The sequence below is a fragment of the Mus caroli genome, unplaced genomic scaffold, assembly GCF_978045245.1.
Source record: "Mus caroli unplaced genomic scaffold, Mus_caroli_1 scaffold_13, whole genome shotgun sequence".
Lineage (NCBI taxonomy): Eukaryota > Metazoa > Chordata > Mammalia > Rodentia > Muridae > Mus > Mus caroli.
Window position 1 is genome coordinate 93,497,977 of NW_028227268.1, and position 26,328 is coordinate 93,524,304.

Genomic DNA, 26,328 nt, shown 5'->3' on the forward strand with positions numbered 1-26,328 from the left:
TCTGTGTAGCCCTGGCTGTCCTGGCACTCACTTTGTAGACCAGGCTGGCCTCGAACTCAGAAATCCGCCTGCCTCTGCCTCCCGAGTGCTGGGATTAAAGGCGTGCGCCACCACGCCCGGCGATACCAACTTCTTAATAGTAGTGGTTCTTAGCCACTACTTTCGTCCAGTCAGAACTCTCCGTCTCTGGCAGGTATATCAAGGATGATTGCCTAGTATCCAGTGTTGGGATTCAGACCCAGGACAAGTGGCTGAGATGCATATTTAACATACCAAAGCTGACCTGGGCTCCAGGCTCTTCTAGCATCCCTCAGTCCCTATCTATCACAGGGCATGGCTGGCATACCCTGCCCTCTACTCAAAACTTTCCAGCCCAGAGGCTGGGCTTCCTCTTATCTAAGAGGCTCTTTATAAGTCCAGACCTTTTGACTCTCTCTCTCTCTCTCTCTCTCTCTCTCTCTCTCTCTCTCTCTCTCTCTCTCTCTCTCTCTCTCCCCTCCCACCCCCTTCACCTCTGTCTCCTTCTCCATGGTGATTTCAGTAAACTCCAGTGAGATTGGTGAACCTACCGGAGAGCTGTCCCCAATAAACCTGGCTTGAATTGACTTATTTCATCTGTAGAGAATACCTGTCACCCAGCACTTTGGAGATAGAAGATACTATGTTAACCTGCCTTGGTGGTGTTTACTAAATTCAGCATTTTTCTTCCCAGGACTACTTTTGGAGGATAACCCTTCAATTCGTGCAATTACCCTAGGGCATGGACACATTCTCGTGGGGACAAAAAATGGAGAGATTCTAGAAATTGATAAGAGTGGCCCGATGACCCTGCTTGTTCAGGTACCTCATTTATTATATGTAGCAAACCATGTTTACATCAAGGCTGAGAATGGTGTGGGAAAAAGGAAGCACATGGGGTGTAAAGATTACACAGAACTTCCTGGGATGCTCCAGTATGGTATTCACTACCTGTTGGTGTGCAGTGAATGGCTGGAGACCAACAACAGCACTCATTTCTTAATACCTCACCATATGTGTGGACCAGGAGCCTGAGCACAGCTAAACTGGTTTCTCTGTTTATTGTAATCAAGGCTAAGGCTCAAGCAGCAGAGGGAAGAATTTCTTCCCTTCTCTTAGGCTGTTAGCAGAATTTAGTTCCTGTGGCTGTAGAAATGACACTTATTTTCTTGCTAGCTGTTGCCCAGACTACCTTTAGCATTCATTGGCACACATAGGATTTCTCATATACTTACTTTTTTCATAGCAAGCAAGACCAAAAAAAAAAAAAAAAGACACTATGATCTTATGCAACATACTTAAAACATACTTAAGTCACATGTTCTCTGGAACTTTCTGTCACCCTTGCCACATTCTACTGGTTAGAGTCAAACCACAGATCATGCCACACTCAAGAGGAGGTGGTTATGCTAGGCTACTTCTGAAAATCAGAGGCTCTGCAGGGGTCACCCCAGGAGCATGTCTGCACTCCATTCCTGGCCACCAACTACAAATATCCCAGCCACATGTAAAACCAGTTTCTACAGTCTCTAAGAACCTTATCCCTTGATAATGCATGTACAAAGTTCAGAATCTTATCATCCAAATCAGATCAAAGTGTGGGTGAGGCACCATAGCTATATCTCCTTTTGATCTGTTGGTCCATAAAACTGAAGATAATTTAGCTGCTCCTCACACACTTCTTTAGGCCTTGCTTCACACAGCTACATTATGTTCTCCTCATCCCCTTCCCTTAGGAAACATGCTTAGGTAGAACCAGATTCAAATATCACAGATGGGCAGGAGTCCTGTCAGGTCTGATGACACTGTTCTCGAAAGTTCAAAGGCATATTGGGCCATGAGAGGGTGTGTTGAGGAGAAATGAAGAAATGTGCTATGTAATCCAGGTTTCTATTGCTGAGATAAAACACCAAGACCAAAACCAACTTGAGGAGAAAAGGGTTTGTCTCATTCTATAACTTACGGCCCACCATAACTTAAAGCCTGCAATGTTGAAACTGCCAAGGGGAGCAGTGCATTTGAAACAGTTGCAGTCAAGAACTTTCTGAGCAGGACTCTAATAACATGAGAAATAGACCCTACATCAACAGATGTGACTACATAAGGAAAGGAAAGGAAACATACAGCAAAGGAAATGGTCAGTGCAGTGAGCAGACAGCCGACAAAGTGGGAGAAAAGCTTAGCCAGCTGCACTCCATAAAGGGAGTAATATTTAAACTATATAAAGAATTGCAAGTTAAACATGAAGAAAACACTGCCAGTAAATAAATGGGTTAATGAACAAACAGTTTTCAATAGAAGAAACAAATAGACAATAAGTAGTTTAAAAGGTGTTGAACATACTTAGCCCCTGGGGAAATGAAAGTTAAACTGCTTTGAGATTCCATCTCACCCTAGTCAGAATGGCTACCATTTAAAAAATAAAAATGCTGGCATGGATGTGGGAAAGAGGGCACTCATTCACTGCTGGTGGGAGTATAAACCGGTTTAGTCATTATGGAAAAAAGCATGAAGGGTTCTCAAAAGTAGAATTTCTATATGCACCCAAGGACTGCACCCTCCTGCAGAGACACTTGTACATGTATGTTTCTTGCTGATATATATATATATATATATATATATATATATATATATATATATTGTCACAGTAGCAAAGAAATAGAATTGAATTAGATATCCACCAGGAGATGAGTGGCTAAACAATCCAGTAGGCACAACTGCCTGACCAGAGAGCTTCATTCTTCTGGAATTGGGGACAAGGTGGTTGGTCCCAATGTCCTCTGAAGCTTAAGGGATGAATCCTGTTGGGGTCGATGTATAAGAGGAGTAGTTAGTTTGGAGTGGAGGGGAAAGGGCTTGAGGCAAATCCAATGAGAATCCTTCAAGCTTAGCAGCTGTGGGGGTCACAAGGATTACCTTGAAGGGTCCTGACATTTAGGGGGAAGGAATGAAGATCAATGGTCCAGAGGTGAGAGAAGAACCTGATCTCCAAAGTTGATAGGGAGTGGACAGGCAATAGTATATGGCTGTGGTAGATGGCGGTCAGTAAAGTTCCATAGGAGGGAGCAGAGACAACAGAGTAAGGAAACGAGTAGGTGATCAGGGAAGGGGAGGGTTTGGGTGAAAAATCAGGTCAGACCTAGTCATCCATACATGAGATCAAAAGGTGAAATGAAAAGAGGTCTCTTGGGGAAACCCCCATAGCCTGAAAAGAGCCAAAGGTAGGACTTTTGCCCTCTTGAAGTGAGATTTCCATTACAGTTTGACAAGGGTGGTTTTTAAGAAGCGGTTAGTCCACTCTCTTTCCTGAGGACTGAGGGTGGTATGGAATATGAAAATACCAACAGATGTTGAAGGCTTTGAGGTAGGCTTTGAGAAACTTGAGTGGTGAATTTGGAACCTTTGTCTAACTGGAGAGAGGCTGGGATTCTAAATGAAGGGATGATCTCACAGAGGAGATCAGAGACTGAGCCCTTTTGTTGGTAGGGAATGCCTCCATCCACCCTGAGAAGGTGTCTAACAAGACCAGGAGGTACTTGACACATTTGATAGTGGCATGTGGGTAAAGTCATTGCCAGTTGGTCCTCCCAGAGAGGGAACCTCTAGCCTTGTGGGTAGGAAAAGGGAGGCTATGATACCTGGAGTAGGAGTCTGACATCTGGCAGAATTTACAAGAGGCAGTGATAGATTTTAAGAAACACAAGTTCTTAGGGGTAGGCTGTAGGTAGGTTTTAGCAAAGTAAGATAAGGCTTAGCTGTTAGGGTGAAAGAGCTATTGAAGATAGGACAGAACCTGATGAGTGTCAAAGGGTAACAGGGGGATGTGGGTTGTAGTATGAGAATGTCCTGTGGTGGGTAAGATGAGTCTAGGCTCCTGAGGGTCACAGCTCTAGCTGTCTCATCATCCCAGTTGTTCTCTTAGTGTCATCTGTCTGGTGGAACCAGCAGTGGACAATTCCAATAGTTGCAGAGAGATGGGAGGCTTTTAGAATGGCTTTAGAGTCTGTATAGATATTTAGGGGTTGTCCCTATGCTAATTGAAAGGCATGGGTAAGAGCTATTAGTTCAGCCTGTTGGTTAGTAGTGTGGTTAGAGATGGGCCATGCGTCAACCACCTCCATATCTGACACCATAGCATAGCCAGCTTTCCAGGATCCTTCACATATAAAGGAGCTGCCATCTGTGTACCAGGTATAGATGGCCTGAGACAATGTGCCCTCCTGTGTGTGTAAGGGATGGGACGATAGTTCCTCTAAGGTTTCAGTGCAGGAATGAAATGGGAAGTGAACAGCATTTGGTCGAAGAAGACGACTTGAGATATTGAGAGGTGTGCATGATTGGAAAGTAAGGGTAGAATCTTCTGTTAGTGCTACCTGAAGTGAAAGAACCCTGAAGGGAGGTACACTCTATAAGCCTTTGTAAGTTAAGAGCTAGGACAGGTAATGAGAAGAGAAGATAGAGATAGGTAACCCAAAGGTTGATTTGTTGGATTCTCACATAAGAAGTTCAGCATCTGGTAAAGCACATATGCCCTTCCCTGGATGGTTAGGTCTAATTTCTTTGACAAGTATGCTATAGGTGCAAAGGAGGGTCCTGGTTGGTGACCTAGGACCCCAAAGGCACATCCCTCTTTCTCTGTTACATAGGGAAGAAGGCACAGATTAGGTCCAGGATGTATAAGGTTGGGGCCCGAAGAAGGCCCTGTTGGAGCCTTTAAAGGGGCTTAATAACAGGTTTGAGAAGAGGTTCCTGTGTCAGCCCTAAGGCTGCTTCATATAAGGGGCAAGAAAGGAGGGGAAAAAGAAGGAACCCAGGAACATAAAAAGCAAGATATTGGAATGATAAAAATCTCCTCTTTAGTAGAGGGGACTGCTAGAGACTGGATTAGGTTTTTCTGTCTAAGGAAATGGCTTTGTGGGTTGGAGTGTTAGTCCATAGTAGGTGACCTGAGGGGTGAGCAATTGGACCTTAGAAGGTAAGATGCTATAGCATCAGCTGGATAGGAAACTTAGATGAGCACAGGTATTGGTTTGGCTAATTTATAGAGAGGGACCACAGATGACAATGTCATCAACATACTGAATAAGCTTAGATCTAGGAAGAGACAAAGAGTCAGAAGCCACGACCTGACCAAATAGTTATGGGCTATCCCCAAAAGTCCTGAAGTAGAATAGTTGAGGTGAGTTAGGTAGAGACGTGAGTGTCAGGGTCAGTCCAGGTAAAGGCAAAGATGGTTTGTGACTGGGCATTTAGGGGGATAGAAAAGAATACATCCTTGAGATCTAGGACTGAGAAATAAAAAGTCCCTGAGAGGATAGTGGAAAGAAGCATATAAGGGTTAGCCAAAACAGGATGGAGAGGAACCACTGCAAAATTAAGGAGCCTGAGATCTTGAACCAGGAGATAGGTCTGTTGGGTTTCTTAACTTCAAGTATAGTGGGTATTAAAAGGGGAAGAAGTGGGATAGAGAACTTTTTTCTTAGGAGGTCAAGGAGAGGCTTATATCCCCTGAGGCTCTGGAGAGAGGGGGGTTGGGGGGGATACTGAGCTTGCATGATGTACTAGGTAGAATCCTGTAATTGGATGACAACAGAAGAATGGTGTTTAGCAACAGAGGGGTTCTGGATGTCCCAGACTTGGGGATCCACCTTGGGGGCTGGCAAAGAAAATGACATGTCAGAGCCAGTAGGTTGGGTAGCTGGAAGAAGGGGGAGAGAGACTGCTGTCAAGCTTCAGTTCAGGTGAATGAAGTGGGGACAAAAGAAATAGAGGCTCCCACTTTGGCTAGAAGATTCCTTCCTAATAAGAGGACAGGACACAATGGCACTGTAGCTGTCTGCAGCTACAGGAACTGGGTTCCTGAAGGGGAGGCTGGGGCTGCATGGGAGGAAATGGCAAGAAAAATAACAAGACCACAAGATACTGATCAAGGCCCAAAGTTTACTTAAGAGTCTGAGCTTATGAAGGGGGAAGGACCATCCCCCACCACACCAGGTTCTTGATGCTTTGTGGCCTGGCTGTCAGCACTTGGTCGCCAGGTTGTTGCTTATTCAGGATCAGCTCAGGAAGACAGGTTCAGCCACTCAGCAGGTAGCAGCATCTTGGAGAAAAGCACAGAGGTGGCAGAACAATAGACCTATCTAAGTCGGAAGACTCCACCCTAGGTGGTCTCCTTCACAGAGGCAGAACAGGTCTGAGCCAGCCTGCTCAAGGCTACATGGCACTACCAGAAAAGAATAGGTGAGAGGAACACCCCTAAAAATGCAACTAAAGGGTCTGGTAAGGTTGGTAAGGCTACCCCCTACCCTGAGAGTTAGATCCCCAAAACTCCATCAGGACCAAGTAAGTGACCCCAGTGTCCAAAAGGAGGGAGATGGTTGATCTGATAGCATAATAATGACTACACAGGGCTCCCTGTTAGTGATGGTAGTGATCTGGACAAGGAAGCTTGGGCCCCTTCAGTTATCCATGACCAGGCCTAGGAGATTGGCTGAAGGGTGATTTGGGAGTGATGTCCCTCCCTGTGGGATGGTTAGAGCAGAAGTTAGAAGAGGGCAGGAAGCTGAAGAGGCTAGGGCAGTAGGGTAAGCTGAAGAAGCCAATGGGTAAGGAAGAGGCTTGTTAGCTGGATCAAGGACAGTAGAAGTTTTGTCTAGTTGAGATTTCATAGCTAGAAGGAGCTGAATTGGGAAACAAGGAAGCACAGAGAGAAAGTTTGGAGTGAAGGTAAGAAAAAGCCTGAACACAGGAAACCTCCTTCCATCTTCCAGATCACTGGCAATAGTTGTAAAGACCCCTTATAATGATATGATCAAAAGTAACATTAGGCGGCCATTTAAAGTCATTATATAATGGGTATTGTGGCCAAGTTTGATCTCAAAGGAGTATGAGTCTAGAAGCCTTTAAATCAGGCACCGGGTTTAGAGGTTTAAGGTCCTCTGGGAAGCATCGCAGTGGGAAGCCTGGAGGTATGGACAAAGACATGACTCATACACAGGCACACCAGTGTATGAACAAATACTGAGTCTGAGCTGCACCTATGAGTTTCCAAGTCAGAATTTAGGTTTATTTCCTTTCAGCCAGACTAAATGCATCTAGTAGCTCAGTGGTAAAATGCTTGAGTAGCATGCATGAGGCTCTAAGTTCAGTCCTCAGTATTGGGACAGGAGAAACCCAACCCACTGCATTTGAAGGACTACAAGTGTATAAACAAGAGTATTGCTCTCTAGTTCCATGACAAGGGTGGATGGCACCTACACTTTAGAGTATGTATTCATAAAAGGCAGTAGTTGGTGTCAATGGGATTAAGTAGTTTTACCACAATGTGTTTACATAGTGTATTTATGTAAAGCAGGATAAGGATCTAGGGAGATTTCTCAGTTGGTGAAGTGTTTGTTGTGCAACCATGAGGACCTGAATTTGGATCCCCAGTACCCACTTAAAAATCTAGGTGTAGTGACATACATCTCTATCTCCAAAGCTGGCGGCTGGAGATAGGCAGAGACAAGTATTTCCCTGGAGTTCATTGTCAGCCAGCCTTGTCAAAGGTAAAGAGCAGTTAAAGAAGACAGCCAATGTTAACCTCGACCTTCACACATAAAGAATAGAAACACTGTGTAATCATCCTTATGTGCACACATACACAAAACAAGGGTGAGGGGTGGAAAGTTTGCCATGTACCTGGATATTTGTTGCTAGGTGAGAAAACATCTTCTATCCATAAGCAGTGAGCCCTATGCTTTACTTTCTGAAAAAAAAAAAAAATGATTTGTCTCAGAAACACCTAGTTTAAATTAGGCCATTCATAAGAAATGAAATAGTGTGGCCATTGTGGCTGAAGGGGGCTGTTTATTCATGTGCTCACCTGTCTGAGGCACTTTCAGCCTGAGGTGCTCTCGCCTGGGCAGAAAGCATGGGTTTACTTTGCCTTGTTTCCTCTCCCACAGGGACACATGGAAGGGGAAGTGTGGGGGCTGGCAGCACACCCACTCCTGCCCATCTGCGCGACAGTAAGTGATGACAAAACACTTCGGATCTGGGAATTATCCTCCCAGCACCGCATGCTGGCTGTACGGAAACTTAAAAAAGGTACGTAAGACATCTCCTTACAGGTAAAGGTGTCTGTTTACAGGCAACAGACTATGTTGGGTTCACTCACTCACTTACTCATTCAACCACTGTTTAATGAGAGCACCTGTTTCAAACCCAAAAATACGAGCAAGGCAATTCAGGGTTCACTGTGCAGTGAAAATTAAGAGTGCATGGAGACTTTCCAGAAAGCTAGTCTGATCTCAGATTGCCCCAGCCCCATTCACTTTGCTTGAACTACACGTGCTTGCTTGCCCCTGAGTTCTCTTCTCATTGAGAGCTGAAGTGTGTCAGCTTGTAAAAACAAAATAACGGGAGAAAAACACTAATTATATCTATGACTAACAGTCTCCAACATTTATGGAAAGTAGAAAGTCAGTTTAGTAGAAAAAAATATTTTTGAAGTCATAAATGTGTGTTGGACATCTGCACACAATACAGACATCTGCCAAGAGATAACAGTTCACCAAACGCTTCTTGACTACCTCTGTATGTCAGGCCCTAAGAGCCCAGAGAGAACAGTCCCGTCTTTAGAATCAGATACAGACAAGATTTGAAAGGAGTCCCAGCAGCAGCTGGCCTGCTTACTCAGGTAATTTGAGAAGGGCCTAAAAATAGGATTCTTTATAAAGGAGTGGGTAGGGTTTAAAGAAATGACAAGGAATATGCACTGTGGTGCCACCAGTAACTGCAGGTGTCCTCGCAAGTTCTGAGCTTTAAAAGACAAAAGGACAGAGTGGTTGGTGGAATGTCTGAGATGGTGGCATTTCAGGAGGTGCCTGGAGGATCAGACAGTTCAGCCTGCCAGTTCTCTACCTTCCAGTCTTACAAACTCCATCCTGGACCCACCCAGACACCAAGAGGCAAGGGAGCCTCTAACACAAACAACTTGGGCCAGCTTCAAGCAGAGAGTAGATAAAGATCCCACATGAGCAAGAGGCCACAAAAGCTCAGCTCAGACTTGCCACCTAGCACTGCTTTCTTAGGGAAGCAACAAGAGAGCTGAGCCTTGAGGTCTAACAAAAATTCTTAAGACAGGAAAGGCTGAGTTTGGGCTCTGTCCTTTCAACCTTTGTACTGGGTCATTCTGTATGCAGAGACATAGGGCATATTCTAAAGGAACAGTGCCAAATGAAATCATACTGACTGGTAGTATCAGTGTGAGCCAGAGACCACACTGGTATATCACCTTTATTCTGCAGAGACCTGGTGCATAAGGCCACCATTCATATCACTTACAGATTAGAAAATGGAGACAGGTTACTATAGTACTTTATCCAGCACCATCTACCTAGTGAGTAGTGAAGCAGTGCACACTGCAGCACGGTGGCCTAATGCCTGCACACTGGTTGTCACTATCTCCCCACATTGCCTCACTTTACCCTGGACTCTTACAACTTGGCAGCAGGTGGGGCAAGGATTTCAACCAAATTCAGAGCCATGCTCTGAATAATTGAATCATTTGCCCACTAACTTGCATTGTAAAATGAAACTAGTGCCTTATGGTAGAAGCTAGTCAGTGGACTTTATTCTTTAGGTTAAATATTGGTTCAAAAGAGCAACTGTTGCTGCTTCTTAGATAACAATTCCTCTAGTTTCCCTTGCTATCCTGGTATAAATATCTCTTCTTTTGCTCTAAACCGTGGCCTAAATTGTATGGTAAATTATGATTCACCTACCCTAATGACTGTCCCCAGGGCTAGCTGGTCTTTTCTCTGTCTCACTACAGTGACTTGACAGACTCACAGAAGGTAAGCATTAACTGGACAAATGAGTAGAGAGATTGCTTACGTAAGCCAGTTCCAAGTTACTAGCTTTACATAGCTTCACCATCTATCAGCACAGGTGTGGCTCCCTATGGAAGCCAGATTGAGCTGTTCCAGCACAAAGCAGCATGGCTTGGACTGTGCCAACTCAACTCTTCTACCTCTTGACTGCATTATGATCCATGAAGCAGAAAAACTAAAATTAAGAGGGTTTCTAAATTTTAAAAAAAAAAATGTGTTTCCAGTCATGATGTCCAAAAAATGGTGTCTAGAAGTTTTATTGGAGAACTCATGTTCTTAAATGTGTCCTCTTTCTCAGAGAGCTATGTTATCTACCTAACCCTCTCCTGCACTGACTCACCTAGCTACCTTAAAAAGCCCAGATACTCCAAGATAAAGAAATAAATGGAAAAACATTATGGAAAATGAAAATGTATTTTAAGACTTATTTTTTAATTGTGTGTATCTGTGTGGTGGAATGCACATGTGCATGCAGATGCCCAAATAAGGGCATGTCAGAGCATTGGAAGCTGTAGTTCCAGGAAGTGGAGAGCCAATTACTGATGTGGGTGCTGGGAACCATGCTGAGGTTCTGTAAGAACAGCAAGTGCTGTCTACCTCTGAGCTGATTCTCCAGCCCTAAAATATGATTTTGATACTCTGGAGGGAAGAAGACATTTAAATTATGCTATTTTTCAAAGATTTTAAAATATACATTTATTATGTTGTATGTACACATATACACATGACATCTACAGACAACTTTTGGAAGTTGGTCCTCTCCTTCTACCATGGATTCTCAGGTTCAAACTCAGGTTGTCAGGCTTCCATAAGAAGTGCTCTTACCCACAGGACCATCTCACTATTCCCCAAATGATGACATTTTAATTCCCACCTGGGTAGCGGTGTTAAAGGCCCAGTTACATGTAAGCACGTGACTGCATACACATGCATATTTCTCCTGTGTACTTTACTCAACAGCCAAGTGCTCAATTATGATTCTCTTCGGTCATTTTGTAGGAGGAAGATGTTGTGCTTTCTCCCCTGATGGGAAAGCCTTAGCAGTTGGATTGAATGATGGAAGTTTCTTGGTGGTGAATGCTGACACAGTGGAAGACATGCTCTCCTTCCATCACAGAAAAGAAATGATCTCTGATATAAAATTTTCAAAAGGTGAAGATGGCAGTAATACTTAAAAAAAATTAAATAGCAATCTTAAAATTTTTTATATAAAAATGGACTATGCTAAAAGTTTCTTTGACCTTTCTCCCACCTCAAAATCTTAAGTTCCTGGAGGTGAACTTGTGTTCTGTTACTGTGTTGCTGTTAACTTCATACGTGTCTCTATAGATACAGGAAAATACCTTGCTGTGGCATCTCATGATAACTTCGTGGATATCTACAATGTGCTTACAAGCAAGAGGGTTGGCATCTGTAAAGGAGCTTCTAGTTACATCACACACATTGACTGGGACTCTAGAGGTAAAACAGGTTGTGGTTTTTAAGATAAAACTTAAACTCATGCATCATTTCCAGAGAGAATGGAATTGAGTTTTAGTAAAAAACAGGAAGGAGATCCATGGCAGTGTATGAGGATAACCCAATAGCCCAGGCTAACCTGACCACCCAGGAGCAGTTAATGTTAACACTTTGAGAATTTTCCTATTCCATAAGCATCTCATTATTAATGGAAGTCACTGTGGCTTAAGATCAAGAAAGCCTGTGGTATGTTGAGTTGCCATGCTTTGCATTGCATATGATCTGTCCTTGCTTTTATCTACTCATCCTTCCTGACCAGGACCCTCTCCAGGAATTCAGCCCCTGATGTCTCAAGCAATTTTCAGCTCTTGGCAGAGATAGAAAGCTATACTCAGCTCACCTGAATTTATCTTTCTCCAAAGCGCCTAGCTTCCCCTTTGTGTCTGCCAAGTTACTTCCACAAAACCATGAAGGCCTGTCTATTTAATACATCTAGCATTGGACCATCTAGAGCCTGCCATATCCAGGGTTCCATCCCATAATCAGCTTCCAAACGCTGACACCATTGCATATACTAGCAAGATTTTGCTGAAAGGACCCAGATATAGCTGTCTCTTGTGAGACTATGCCGAGGCCTAGCAAACACAGAAGTGGATGCTCACAGTCAGCTATTGGATGGATCACAGGGCGACCAATGGAGGAGCTAGAGAAAGTACCCAAGGAGCTAAAGGGATCTGCAACCCTATAGGTAGAACAACATTATGAACTAACCAGTACCCTGGAGCTCTTGACTCTAGCTGCATATGTATCAAAAGATGGCCTAGTCGGCTATCACTGGAAAGAGAGGCCCATTGGACTTGCAAACTTTATATGCCCCAGTACAGGGGAACGCCAGGGCCAAAAAGTGGGAGTGGGTGGGTAGGGGAGTGGGTGGGAAGGTATGGGGGACTTTTGGATAGCATTGGAAATGTAAATGAGGAAAATACCTAATAAAAAGTATAAAAAAAATACATCTAGCATCTACCATTTGCAAAGTCTTAAGTCAAAAAATGTGGATCTAGAAGTAAGACATGGCTTCTATTCTCTATAAACCTTATAATTTAGGGAGGGAAATGGGCTAGTTCTAAAAGAATATAAAAGCACAATGACGTAGGCATGGGATGAGAAGTTCTGAGTCCCTGTAAGTGCTACACAGCATGTCACTGTTAGATTCTGTCTGGAGACATGGTTGATGCTAAGAGTCCAGAGCACGCATTTAGGAGTGGGCAGGATCCTCACTTGCAAAAAAGTCATAGTCTCTTGTGGTAGGAAAACAGCAAGTGCTGTGTCTGTTCTGAGGAGATAGCTCCAAGAGAAATCCAAGATGTCTTTGTAGGTATGGCTCACCAGACAGTAAAGTTAAGAAGGGGATCTCCCAGCAAATGGAATGTGGTGCCAAGCTGGGAGGAGGACCAGTGGATGGTTAAGAAGTGGTGAGGAACCCTTGGCTGAGTGGGTAGAAGGAAGGGATGTGGAAATCCAGACAAGGACAGAGTCAAAAGGGACTCTTACATCACATTCATTCATGCTGAGTTTGTTCTGGAGGCACTGGGTATCTGCAGGTTATTTTCATTGGGACATTCCCAAAATCAACTGATGAAAGTCAGAGAGAGGCAACAAGAGTCTGACCCAGGAAGAGGTTCCTGTAGAGACACTGCTATTTTTATTTAATTAGTTATATTTAATAAATCATACTTCATTTTAGGTAATTTTTGAGATAGTCACAGACTGGGCCAGGCAGATGTTTAGCTGTGCTGCACTAGAATTTGAACTTTGTTTGAGCTTTATAGCCTGCGGGAGTTTTTGCAGTACAGTCAGTAGAAAGGAAAACATGTAACTTAATGTAAAAGGTGCCAGTCCCAACAAGGGTAAGGGAAATCATATAAGTCCCCCTGGCTTTCAGGTCAGACAGAGTCAAGGGCATGAGATGGGATCTGTGGTCAGCAACTTGAGTCACCTTTCCTTCCTGAGGCCAAGAATCGAGTGGAAAGAGCTGCCTCTCACCACCCTCTACTTTTGTATTCTCTGCTCTATTGTCTTAAAGACTCCAGAAGGCAGTGATGTTCCTATCCCTTCTCTCTCTGTGTAAAATGGAGGAAGATAACAGTTCTGAGTTCACCGCACACACCACCATATACTGTGCGTTATGTGGGACATTGACTCCCTTCCCTAGTCATTGCTAGGGGAATGAAACCCTTCAGCCATTTTATGTTGGAAGTGAAGGAGCAACAGAAAAATGGGATGTATGAAATTTTTATTTGGAAGATTTTAAAGTAATTTCAAATGCAAAATATATAAACATGTTATCATTATTAAATATACCAGCTCATGCACAGAGCATATTCTCCTTGTTGTATGACTATTATCATTACTCACCTCCAAAACTCACTTCCTCTTGTGAGACTAGAATTCTCAACCCAGCACACAGTAGCTGTCCTGTCAGACCCTAGAAATAGCTACTTTCTCTATGTACCTCATCTTAGTGAAACCACACAACACTGTCTTCTCATTACTACCTCACTTCCCTCCACATGGTGTCCTCAGGAATCATCCATGCAATGTCCTGTGTCAGAATTCCCTTAAGGCAGATGATAGCGGGCTGTATGTCTGTCCCACATTTTGCTTGCATGTTTATCTATTGATACACACCTAGGTTGCCTCCACACTTTAGCCATTATGACAATGCTTCTATGAATCTTGGTGCACAAGTATCTTTCCAAGACCCTGTTTTCAGTGCCTCGGGTATAGGCCCAGGAATGGAGAACGTGGATCTCATGGTCGCTAGGACTGTTGGCAGTGTTGTTGCTATGGAAGAGGGGGAGCAACTGAGAGAGGGTCTTATAAAATACCTCAAAATGTTGAAAAGGGAGAAAAAGAGGTGCAATACCTTGCCCTTTCTTCTACCCAAGGCTAGCCTCCAGGACTGGAGAGGCACTCAGAGTACAAGGAGGGAGAGGCCAGGGTTTCTGAAGAAGCACTGACCTCCCTCTCTGGTCCTTCTGTCAGTGAAGGTGTCAGACCAGTGGTCCCTATAGGTTGAGAGAAGAGTAGAATAAATGTGATCTCTAAAATCTACTCTGTCTTGAATAGGAGCAAACCCCGTGGTCCCTATAGTTTCAGAGCAAGTAGAACATGTGTTATCTCTAAAGTCTGTGCCATCTGGAGAATAGGAGCAGGTGCACCCATACCACTTGCCTACTTTAACTACAGTCCCATCATCTGTGAACTCTATGTCATCCAGATATGCCAGGTCCCAAGGTGCTACATCTCAGGAAAGTGCCATGCTCCTGAAGACCAGCCTACCTTTTGGTAGCAGAGACCCAGAGAACATAGACAGGGTAAAGAGCAAGATTTAGATGCAGGAGTTTGTTTATTCATCTCATCTCATCAGAATAGTGAAAGCATTTGCCAGAGCCAGCTGGCATGGCAGGAGTAGGGATGGTGTAGGTGCAGGCGCAGCCTCAGCTTCAGCAGCCCTCGTGTCCATGGCAACCACAGCTCATTTGCTTTTGCAGGAACATCAGTGCCCCAAATGAAAGCTCATGCATGGAACACTGGAGAAAAGAATACATGGGAAGAGACAAAACACAGGGTTTATTCTAGATAGCAAAAGTTCATTTCTGAAAACTGTAGGACTATATGATCTTAGGCAATCAACAGTTGGAACCCTTACAAGACACTTCATTTCTCTTTTCATGGCAAATGGTCTGGCATTGATTTGGTTCATATAGTACATTGGTTTGATTCATGTAGTACAATTCTGGAATTATCCTGAGTTGTACAACCATAGTGTGATGTGGCAACCAGGTTAATGCATGTGGCTTTTGCTCTGGGTGACTGGCTCTCTCCTTAGCAGTGAGGACATTGTTTGGTTGTTTGGTTGTTGGTCAGTTTGGTTTGTTTGCTTGCTTGCTTGTTTTGTTTTTCTGCCCTGTTTTCTGTGTGAGCAGACTTTTCTAGTGATAAAAATGTGAATTCTGAAATAATTCATCTTCTATTATTTGGGGCAATACTATATGGATGAAAAGTGCAGACCTTTTCATCTTTGCATCTGCTCCTTGTCCTTAGATTTCAGTGGGTGTGGGGTGGTATGGATGTGTTTGTGTGTTTGTATGTGTATGTATGTTTCAGTGTATGTGTATGTTTATATATGTATGTTATGTTTGTGTTTGTGTGTATGTTTCTGTGTATGTGTGAATGTTTGTATATGTATGTTATGTTTGTGTTTGTGTGTATGTATGTTTCTGTGTATGTATATGTTTATATATGTATATTATGTTTGTGTTTGTGTGTATGTTTCCGTGTATGTGTGAATGTGTATGTTTGTGTATATTTGTGTGTATGTGTGTATATTTGTGTATATGTTTATGTGTGGGTGTATTTGTGTGTGGGTATGTTTGTATGTGTGTGTTTGTGTGTGTTTGTATGTGTGTATTTGTATGTGTGTGTGTGTATGTTTCTGTGTATGTGTGGATGTTTGTATGTATGTTTGTGTTTAGGTATATTTGTGTGTATGTATACATGCACTCGTGGGCAGAAATAGGAAGAGAAAGCAAAGAAAAAGACTGTACAGCAGGCAGAGGGAATGAAAGAGTGGTGACCTAAATGTTTCTTCTTGTAATAATTTTAAAAAGGGAGGAAACACATACCCATAATTATGGTTTTCTTTTTTAAAAAGTATTTGTTTTTAAGTCATATTATACCTTGCAAGGACCAGAAGCCCACTCAAACTAGCTCAAATTCAAAATAATGATGAAGGATAAGTTTATTGAGAGATCTAGAATGCTCATAGATCTAAGAGTAGGAAACAATAGCCAAGGAACTGACTTTAAGAGCAGATTTCTGAGTTCGCGCGGGGAGAGGAGAGGAGAGGAGATGAGAGGAGAGGGGAGGGGAAGGGAGGAGGAGGAAGAGAAGAAGAGACGAGAAGAGACGAGAAGAGATGAGACGAGACGAGACGAGACGAGACGAGAAGAATTCATTTGCATGTTCTCCAGTTTCAGTTGCCCCCAAATGTTACTCTCAGTTCTAAAATCCACATCTCATCCCAGCTGGGCACCCACAGATTCAGCATCCCTGATGGCAACTTCCTGAGAGAAACAGATTTTTGATTATCTAGCCTAGTGTGGGCCTGGTTCCTCCTGGGTCAGCATCAGCTCCCAGAGTTAAACTGGCCTTCAGTAGAGACGCTTTTTGTGGAGGGGTGAGCCAGCAGATCGATCCCCTACAGATGTGTGGTACTGCTCGGGCTTGTCTCTCTCGAATCTCTAACTCCCTTGCAGTGAGTTCCTCACCTAGCTAGCTCAGTATTAGGAGGTTAATTATAAATTATGATCCTTAAAGCTATAGATAGTAAAATGAGCTGCTGAGATGCCGTGAGAACTAAAACCCTCTGAGTTTTCTGTCTGTACCTTCTATCTCAGAAGTCATTCAGAAAAATGGCTTGTCTGAATCTTGTTTCCCACATATTTTACAGCCATTTTTGAAAGTCCTAATAATACAATTTCTTTGCAGATTTGTTTAGTTCATTAGAAACGTAATGGTTGCTCACTTCCTTCTAATGCTAAGCAGGGAAAGCGCCTTTAGCTGCCCTCATTTCCTGCTTTGTTTTTCTCCATTCTCCTGTTTATCACATATTATGCAAATCTTGTCTATTTCACATATTCCTCTTTCAGATCCTTCAAGTCGCAGAGTCTGTGTGCCGCCCCACCCCCAGTCATGTGATAATTTACCAAATGAGAAACTATTAGGATCAGCAGTGAAGGGACTGGAGAACTTCATTTCTTAGTTTATCACTTGAAAACACTCACTTAGACCTTCCTCAGGTCAGACCATGTAACAAGTCTAACAGATAACATGTAAACCGCATGCATGCAAACCACAGAGGAATCTTTAGGTATTGATTTTTCCAAGAGCACCTCAAAGTTCCTAGATACACAGTTGTAGGGCAAAGGGGAAATAGCATTTTATGTAAATTATTGACGGAGCAAATACATGATGTCTGGGCTGAGGCAGTCAATAGAGGGTCTCGAGTCAAGGGACTTCCTAGTTGTGGAAGCTGGACCATGGACACATTGTGGTTCTCTAAACTATTCTCATGTCCAAGCCTGAAATTTTTCCATAATTAAACCATTACAGAAAAATAGTAGACACCATTCTCCAACATAGGACATTTTCCAGTCATGAAGGATGCTGCCCTCAGAGGAGAATTTGGAAGCTGAATCTTTTTCAACATCAGTGATGAGATCATACCTGTATATCAGAATGGCTGAAAGGCCAGTCACTCAGTTGTTTAAGGATAGCCTTTTTCTCCTTTTGTAGTTTTCAGATAAGACAAAGTTGGGAGGGTCAGTATTTGTAGTTTGCTCTGTGTGTCCCTAACTTGAAAGGCAAATTTAGAATTTAGAACTTAGCAAATGCAGTGTCCACATGAATCTCACTTCTGATGCCAGACTCATGGCAGGCTGTTTGCCTTCACCTCTTAGTAGACAGCAGTGGGGTAAATGAGTGGAAATTTTATTTTGTAAAATTAGTCCTTGAGGCTGAAGAGATGGCTCAGCAGTTAAGAGAACTGGTTGCTCTTCCAGAGGACCAGAGTTCAATGTGGCGGCTCACAAATGTCTATAACTCTAGTTCCAGAGGATCTGACACACTTGAACACACATATATTCAGGCAAAACATCAATGCACATAAAAATTTAAAAATCTTTTTAAAAATAGAGTTCATGTTAGTGCTGCCGAGAAAACAGCAAACTCGATTCTAGTTACTTGACAGACACTCAAGGTCAAATTTTATGAGGTCCATGTTTTCTAAATGAAGAGTTTTGGGGATTATTCCATGTTGTGTGTTGATATTTATGTGCTTTTTGGAATAATGTAACATACTTTTGACTCAATTGATTAGACTAACTAGAATGAATAAAATTGTGGCAGCTATACTTTGTATCTTATAACAAAACGATAAATGCACAGTTTAATTTGTTCTTTTCTTCCTACCATTTATTTCTACCATAACAGGGAAATTACTGCAAGTTAATTCAGGTGCCAAAGAACAGCTTTTCTTTGAAGCTCCAAGAGGCAGAAAACACACAATAAGGCCATCAGAGGTAACTGCCTTACATAAAGATTTTAAAAGATATTTTTGGGGGGGTTGGTGGAGACTTTGCTCAGTGGTTAAGAGTACTGGCTGCTCTTCTAGAAGATCTGGGCTCAATTCTTAGCATTCACATGGCAGCTCACACATGGCAGTAACTCCATTAACAGGGCTTCTGACACCGTCACACAGACAAACATGTAGACAAAGTACCAGTGAACATAAAATGAAAATAAATGATATATATTTATGGTAGGTTGAAAATATGGATTTTAATCAAACCTGTCAACTTATGAACACAGGCCACATCTACCTTTACACCTTTAATTTCTTAAATATGAACTAATGACCTGCTTTCCTAGCTGCTGAGGAAATGGGCTGCCTGTGTCATGGTGATAGTATTCTGCTGTTTGGTTTTCCTGAGGACACTGTATGCTAACTAACTGGACAGCACATTTCCCTTTCCCCTCATCATGCCATTTTGTCCAATGCTTTTTACAACTGTAAATGTTTCAGGTATTTTCCCAGTGTTCATTTGTAATAATAAGCAATATTTTCCATAATGATAATGAAGGATGCCTTCTGAAACAGAAGTCCAACTAGACCAATGTCAAACTATTTCCTTTTTCCCATGTCTTTCTTATGCCCTTTGCCCCATAAGTAATTTTTCAATAACTGAGATCAGGCCTATGAAAAATGTAGAGTCTGAACCTGCTGCTAAGGCTGGTAGTCTTAGTTCAGTCCTCAGAAACATCACTATGGAAGGAGACAAGTGATTCCCACAGTTGTTGTCTGACCTCCCTACGTACACTGTAGCATGTGAGTACCCCCACTCACAGGCATATATATATATATATATACACACACCAAATGTAAGAAAATATTTTTTTTATCTACTAGCTCAATAATTCCTACCCGAAAGCAATTTTCCCTCCAGGAAAATTTGTCATTGTCCATGGAGAAGGACAATATTGGCATCCAAGGGGTGAAGGTCAGGCATGCTGTTAAACATGGCTACCTGCAGTGTGCTAAAAATAACTGACCTAGTTCATGGACTATATAGTGATTAAAAATCTATTTAAAATCTCGCAAACCTTTATTGTTCTCAGAGTTCCATAATTCCAAAGTATGCTTTTGTTGTAGAGAAAACATTTGAGTATATTTGACAGTAGTGTTTGCCTAGTGAGAAACGATGTTATAAGTATGCAACTCAGTTGTTAGAAACAATGCTTATGTACTTGTAATGTTCAAGGCCAGCCTGGGCTCCAGAATGAGACCCTGGCTCATAAAAAAAAAAAAGAAGAAGAAAGACAGACAACAGTGGCAGCTAAGAATTAGAGCATCTCACCACCCAGCACAAATGCCTGCTGTCCCAAAAATCATCCCTCTTAAATACAACAAGAAGAAATGAGGCTATACACAATGATCACACTGTTCTTCCCTGCAGGCTGAGAAGATAGAATGGGACACATGGACCTGTGTCCTGGGGCCCACCTGTGAAGGAATCTGGCCTGCTCACAGTGATGTGACTGACGTCAATGCTGCCAATCTTACCAAAGACGGCTCCCTCTTAGCAACTGGGGATGACTTTGGTTTTGTGAAGCTTTTTTCATATCCTGTCAAGGTAATATTGTATATTTGTCATAGATTTCATCTGTTCCATTAGTTACCCTAATTATCTGATGTACCTGAATGGTTCTTTTTTTTTTTTTTTTTTTTTTTTTTGGTTTTTCGAGACAGGGTTTCTCTGTGTAGCCCTGGCTGTCCTGGCACTCACTTTGTAGACCAGGCTGGCCTCGAACTCAGAAATCCGCCTGCCTCTGCCTCCCGAGTGCTGGGATTAAAGGCATGCGCCACCACGCCCGGCTTGAATGGTTCTTTTTATTTACATACATAAGCAGCCAGAAATGTATTTACTACTTCTGTAATGTTGTATAGAAACTTCCCTGATGCTGTTTTTAAGTGGATGAGTTTAGTGAAGTTCTCATGATATAGTGGTCCCCAGATACTACGGCCAAACTCCCAGTGACCAGCACCCTTAAAAAAAAAAAAAAAACACTGAGTCCTTCCCTACCTGCATCCATGCCAGAAGCTATCAATTGTGGAAAGCTACATACCGGCATCCTTATCACAGTTTGTAAGTGTTCTCTTCCTTCCTGCCTATCTCTTTTTCTCAACTGTGAGACTGCTGTCCTTGATACCACTGCAAAAGTAGCTATTTTGCCCTTTACAGTCATCGGGAGCTCAGATCATGGACTTCCACATAGTTTCTGGTGACAACTGTGTCATGGACTTCAACATGGTCTCATGACAGTACATGGGCATCAACGTGGCCCTCTGCCACTACACAGACCACTGACATGAATATGGTTCCTGGCAGCAGCCCAGCCCCTGGACATCAACATGGCTTCAGGCAGTAGCACAGACCACAGACATTAGCCTGGACTTTGTTGGTGACACAGCCCACAGACATCAACAGAGCCCATGGCTGCAACAGGACCACAGACCCAAACATGGCCTTGGTGGCAGCATGAACCACAGACAGCAATATAGCCTCAGGCAACAGTATAAGCCACCCACATCAACATGGATTCCAAGGTAACCCAGACAACAGACACCAATGTGGCCTCCAGGGGTAGCACAGGCCTCAAACATACACATAGCCTCCAGGAGCATTGTGAACCATAGAGATCTTTTAAGGAAATCAAATCCAGAAAATGAACTGTTCTTCATCCCAGACATCCTGTCATTGCTCAGAGCCAGGGTGGTCCTGAGGCTGCCCAGTGTGCTTTGGGGACTGAGTCTGCACAAGTTCCAGGCTGCTGCACACCACCATGAGCCCTTCTCAATCCCCAGTCCACTGAAGCTTTCTCACATTTGTCACCAATGTAGTGTCTCTCCACTGTACACACACCATTCCATTCCTCCATCTTACTTCTCTGTTGTTTATTTATTCATGGTAGTGGCATTGGAAACTGCAGTGTGTCACTATGTATATATGTCACACTGCAGGAACAGGGACAGTTTTTGTGTGAGCTCCTGGTTGCCACACACCTCCCTGTCCTCCATGATCACCTCTCTGAGGACCTTTGTACTTGTATCCTTCAGGCAAGCACCACTGCTGTTGCACCACCCACCGTGCTGGCATGACTGTTGAGCTTTGTAAAGTGGTGCCTGCACTTTCTGTCTCCCAGCAGGGCAAGCTGCATAGACTGCAGATGTGGTATTTCCATGCTGGGGGCTGGCCCCTCCTATTTGGTATTGATTTGTTTCTGTGGAAGCTCCAGGCTGAAGCACATCTCCCTGTTGATGAGCTGGCAGTCCCCAGACTCATAGCAAGGGCCTTTGTGCTTGTAGCCTGCTAGTTGAGATGGCAGTTAAGGGTGTAAATTCATCACTTTCCACCCTGCTTTGCAACCATCTTTCTTTCCGATTTTATGAGGCCACTCCTTCTTTCTTTCTTTCTCTCTCTCTCTCTCTCTCTCTCTCTCTCTCTCTCTTTTCTTTCTTTCTTTCTTTCTTTCTTTCTCTCTCTTTCTCTCTCTTCTCTTTTCTTTTCTTTTCTTTTCTTTTCTTTTCTTTTCTTTTCTTTTCTTTTCTTTTCTTTCTGTTGCTGCTAAAGTTGAACCATTGCTTCAGATAGAACCTGGCTAGTCACAGGACACCTGGACTTCTTTTTTTTTAATTTTTAATATTTTTTATTACGTATTTTCCTCAATTACATTTCTAATGCTATCCCAAAAGTCCCCCATACCCCCCCCCCACTTCCCTACCCACCCATTCCCAGTTTTTTGGCCCTAGCGTTCCCCTGTACTGGGGCATATAAAGTTTGTGTGTCCAATGGGCCTCTCTTTCCAGTGATGGCCGACTAGGCCATCTTTTGATACATATGCAACTAGAGACAAGAGCTCCGGAGTACTGGTTATTTCATATTGTTGTTCCACCTATAGGGTTGCAGTTCCCTTTAGCTCCTTGGGTACTTTCTCTAGCTCCTCCATTGGTCGCCCTGTGATCCATCCAATAGCTGACTGTGAGCATCCACTTATGTGTTTGCTAGGCCCTGGCGTAGTCTCACTAGAGACAGCTATATCAGGGTCCTATCAGCACAATCTTGCTAGTGTATGCAATGGTGTCAGTGTTTGGAGGCTGGTTATGGGATGGATCTCTGGATATGGCAGTCTCTAGATGGTCCATCCTTTTGTCTCAGCTCCAGACTTTGACACCTGGACTTCTTTATTTTGATTTTATAGTTTCATTGAATAAAGTTAAAATAGCACCAGTTGAGTTGAAACCATAGCTGAGCCATACATGTGGCTATCATTCTCAGAAGTGTTCCCAGCCTATACTTGCTGAATCTAGTTTCCAAAATCTGGTGATAGTTCTTTATATCTATACCAAGAAAACTCTTATTTAACTTGTCTGTCCTGCCCACATCTTTCAAAGCCTTTGAAAGATGCTTATCCCACTCCAGGATCATGCCATCTTGGTTTCATATTATTATTTCTAAACTGTGGAAAGAGGTAACAGCCAAACCCCAGTGCCAAACACCCCCGTCAATGTCCATTCCATGTGTCAATTCACATTTAGTTTCAACTGCAACTGATAACAGATATTTAAAACTCTCTAGCTGTACAGTACTGTAACCTTCTCAAAGACATCATTAAAATACTTGCTGAGAACAGCCAAGCAGTAAACCTGGGCTAAAATGTTGCCACTTGAAAGGCAGGCACAGGATGAGGGAGCTTAAGGCCAATCTTGGCTACACAGCAAGTTTGAGACCAGTCAGGACTATATGAGACCCTGTCTCAAAACAAACATACAATAAAAAAAAATAGGATAAACATATAGCTGAAAGTTGTGTTTATTGTGCCTTGGTTGTCTCCAGTCTCTGCTAAAGATGCACCCAATAGAAAATATGAAATCAGTTCCCGGGAGTCATGGTTCCTGCCTGCTCCTCTCTGAAACCCTTGTTGAACTCCTGTCTAACATCTCTTGCATCCAGCTTATGAATCCACATTTGCCAATGCCTACTTGCTTGCTCTGTTGAGTGGAGTAGCCTTCCTGTATGTGATGCTAGCTCTTCTGATTTCTAAATTCCACAACATCCTTTGTGATCACGTTTGACAGTACATGAACCCATGGGCTGTTTTGCCCCTTTTACTTTGAAGGACATTTCTTTTGAAAGAGAAAATAAGTAAATTTACTATCTGTTAACATACTACCCAATCTAAGAGGTCTTCTTAACTTTCCTCTGTTTTTCTTGTTTTTATTGAAACCAAGGTTTATGCAAAACTAACACATTTAAAATCAGCACCCACTTCAGATTTTTGGGATGCTTTTTGCTTTACTTCTTTGTTATTAGACCTGGTCAGATGGTCATTGTCAAGACCCTTTTTTAGTGCTTGTGCCCAGTATAGACATCATTTCCCCTACCTCCTAGCCTTGCCTATTTTATCAGAGTTCAATTGTCAGCAGCCATTCTCCTTGATTCTTCTACTTCTTGTGTGTATGTGTATGTGTGTGTGTATGTGTGTGTATGTGTGTGTGTGTGTGTGTGTGTGTATGCTTACAACATATGGTGACCAGAGGTCAATGTTAGCTTTCTTCCTCTGTTGCTTTATACATTGTTTTTAATTTTTAAAAACCTTTGGTGCATATGTGTTTTGCATGAATATATATCTAGGCACCATGAATGTGTTTGTGTCCTTGCAAACCAGGGGCCATCCAGACGCTGGAATTGGAGTTATAGATGCTGTGAGCCACTATGTAGGTGCTGGAAATCAAACCTGGATCCTCAGGAAAAGCAGCCTGTGTTCTTAACTTGTGAGTCATATCTCCAGGCCTCTCCCTTAGATTTCGAGTCAGGGTCTTGCACTAAGCCTACCTAGAACTTACCAACTGGCTAGAGTCACTAACTAGCAAGCTCCAGGAACCTTCCTGTTTTCACTCACCATGCTCAAATTTTTGACATGAGCACTAGGGATCCAAATTCAAGTCCTCACTAGTCCAGGGGAGGTACTTATTAGCTAAGCCACCTCCTCAGCCCTCCACTCTTCTTCATTTAAAATGAAATTGCTTTTAGGACAATTTTTTCTAATTGTGAGAGCTTAGTGTTAATAGACTCAAGACTTAAGAAATACGTAGCTGGGACCTGTTGGTACTATTAGATTTTACTCTTGTTCTAGGAAGTTCATCTCCAGCCTGACCAGGCGGGATGTCTGGGGCAGTCATTTGAAGCTGTGCCCTTCAGCTATTACACCAAAAGCAAAACTAATAAAGGGCAGAAATAAGCAAGTTAGACTGCACTAAACTAAAAATACAACAACGGAAATGATCAATGAAATTAAAAAAAAAAAAAAAAAAAGGTCAGCCACCAAAAATGACAGAATACATTCCTAGTATCCAATAAAGGATTAGTATCCAAAACCTATAAGGAACTCACACAGTTCAACAGCGTCAGATCTAAGGATCAGTGGTACTGTGCTTGCCTGGCACAGTACTGAGTTTAGTTGTCACAACTTTGAAATAGCAAGCAGAGCAAATGCATGGTTTACACTTGAGGTGTTTGAGGAGCCCTCACACTGCCTTCCCTGGTGCTGCACTAATTTGCATTCTGACCAACAGTGTTCCCTTTCCTCACACCATCCCCATCACTTGTTCTTTTGTCTTTGGGCAGCCATTGTCCTAACATATGTGGTGCTAACTCACTGTGGTTTCTATTTGCATGCCCCAGCAGGTGTGGTCGGTCCAGAGGCTGGGCCCCCATTTCCATACAGTTCCTTTCACTTTTACAAAAAATGTCTGTTCAGGTCCTTGTGTCCCTCCCCTTCCCCCTCTCACCCCTCTTCACTCCTTTTCTTTCTGTCTCTGTCTTCCTCTCTGATTCATTTTTATTATTTTAAAAGTATGAGAACAAATACCCTCAGAGGCCACAAAGGGAGCTTTAGAGCTCCTGGAACTAAATTAAAAGTGGCTTAAGTGCCTAATATGGTGCTAAGACGAGAACTCCACTGAACAAGGGGGTATTAAACCTTCTCTTCCCCTCGCCCTTGGCCCATATATCAGGCTGGCTTTGAACTTGCTGTATTTCTTCTACTTCTGCCTTCCATGTACTGGTATTGCAGGTCTGTAGGACCATACCTGCTTCCTTTATTTTTTTAATCTAGTTTTTCTAACTCACTTCCTTTACCCAATTAATGCACACTATGTGGGATAATATAATTGCTTCTCCAGTGCTCTGGGTCTGTTGAACAAATTCATTATTAAGAAATGAATGAATCCTCTCTCCAAACACACTGTATCCCTGACTCTACCGTGACTGTGTTTGAAGATAGGACTTTACAGAAGCGAGGCTGGATGAGCATGGAACACTAACTGTGTGACACAGTTAGTGAGCTATAAAAGGAGCCGCCAGAATCAGATGTGGTGCTGCATGCCTGTAATCCCAGCACGCAATAGACTGACCTGGAGTGTTGTAAGTGTAAGGTCTGCCTGGGCTGTGTAATGAAACCCTGCTTCAGACATGATGCCTGTAGTTTATTCCTGCAACACAAAGCTCTCTCTACAAACTTCTTTGAAAAATGTCTGTTCGGGTCATTTGTTTAATTTTAGTTTCTTTCTCTTCTTTTAAGTTATATTTTTATTTTTTTTAAGTTTGTGTATGTATGTATATGAGTGTGTGTGTGTGTGTGTGTGTGTGTACATGAGTGCACTTGCCTTCAGAATCCAGAAGGGGGCAATAGATTTCCTGGAGCACAGAGCTCTTGGAAATACTGCCTGCCTGTTGGCTTGTCAGTTGTTCTCACTTTTGGTGCTTTTGTGAGGAGTAGGTAGTTTCCAAGCGAC

At 42.8% G+C, this 26,328-nt stretch overlaps 1 protein-coding gene across 4 annotated transcripts in view; it reads left to right on the forward strand.

The window, feature by feature from the left end:
• Nucleotides 1-26,328, forward strand: part of Eml6 (EMAP like 6) — a 296,634-nt gene that overhangs the window by 234,083 nt on the left and 36,223 nt on the right. For all 4 annotated transcript variants that reach the window (XM_029483123.2, XM_085829048.1, XM_085829047.1 and 1 more), the window contains 6 exons: nt 713-840; nt 7,965-8,106; nt 10,893-11,045; nt 11,223-11,354; nt 18,408-18,496; nt 19,931-20,107. In XM_029483123.2, the coding sequence (XP_029338983.1) occupies nt 713-840; nt 7,965-8,106; nt 10,893-11,045; nt 11,223-11,354; nt 18,408-18,496; nt 19,931-20,107 (821 nt within the window). The remainder of the gene's footprint in view (nt 1-712; nt 841-7,964; nt 8,107-10,892; nt 11,046-11,222; nt 11,355-18,407; nt 18,497-19,930; nt 20,108-26,328) is intronic.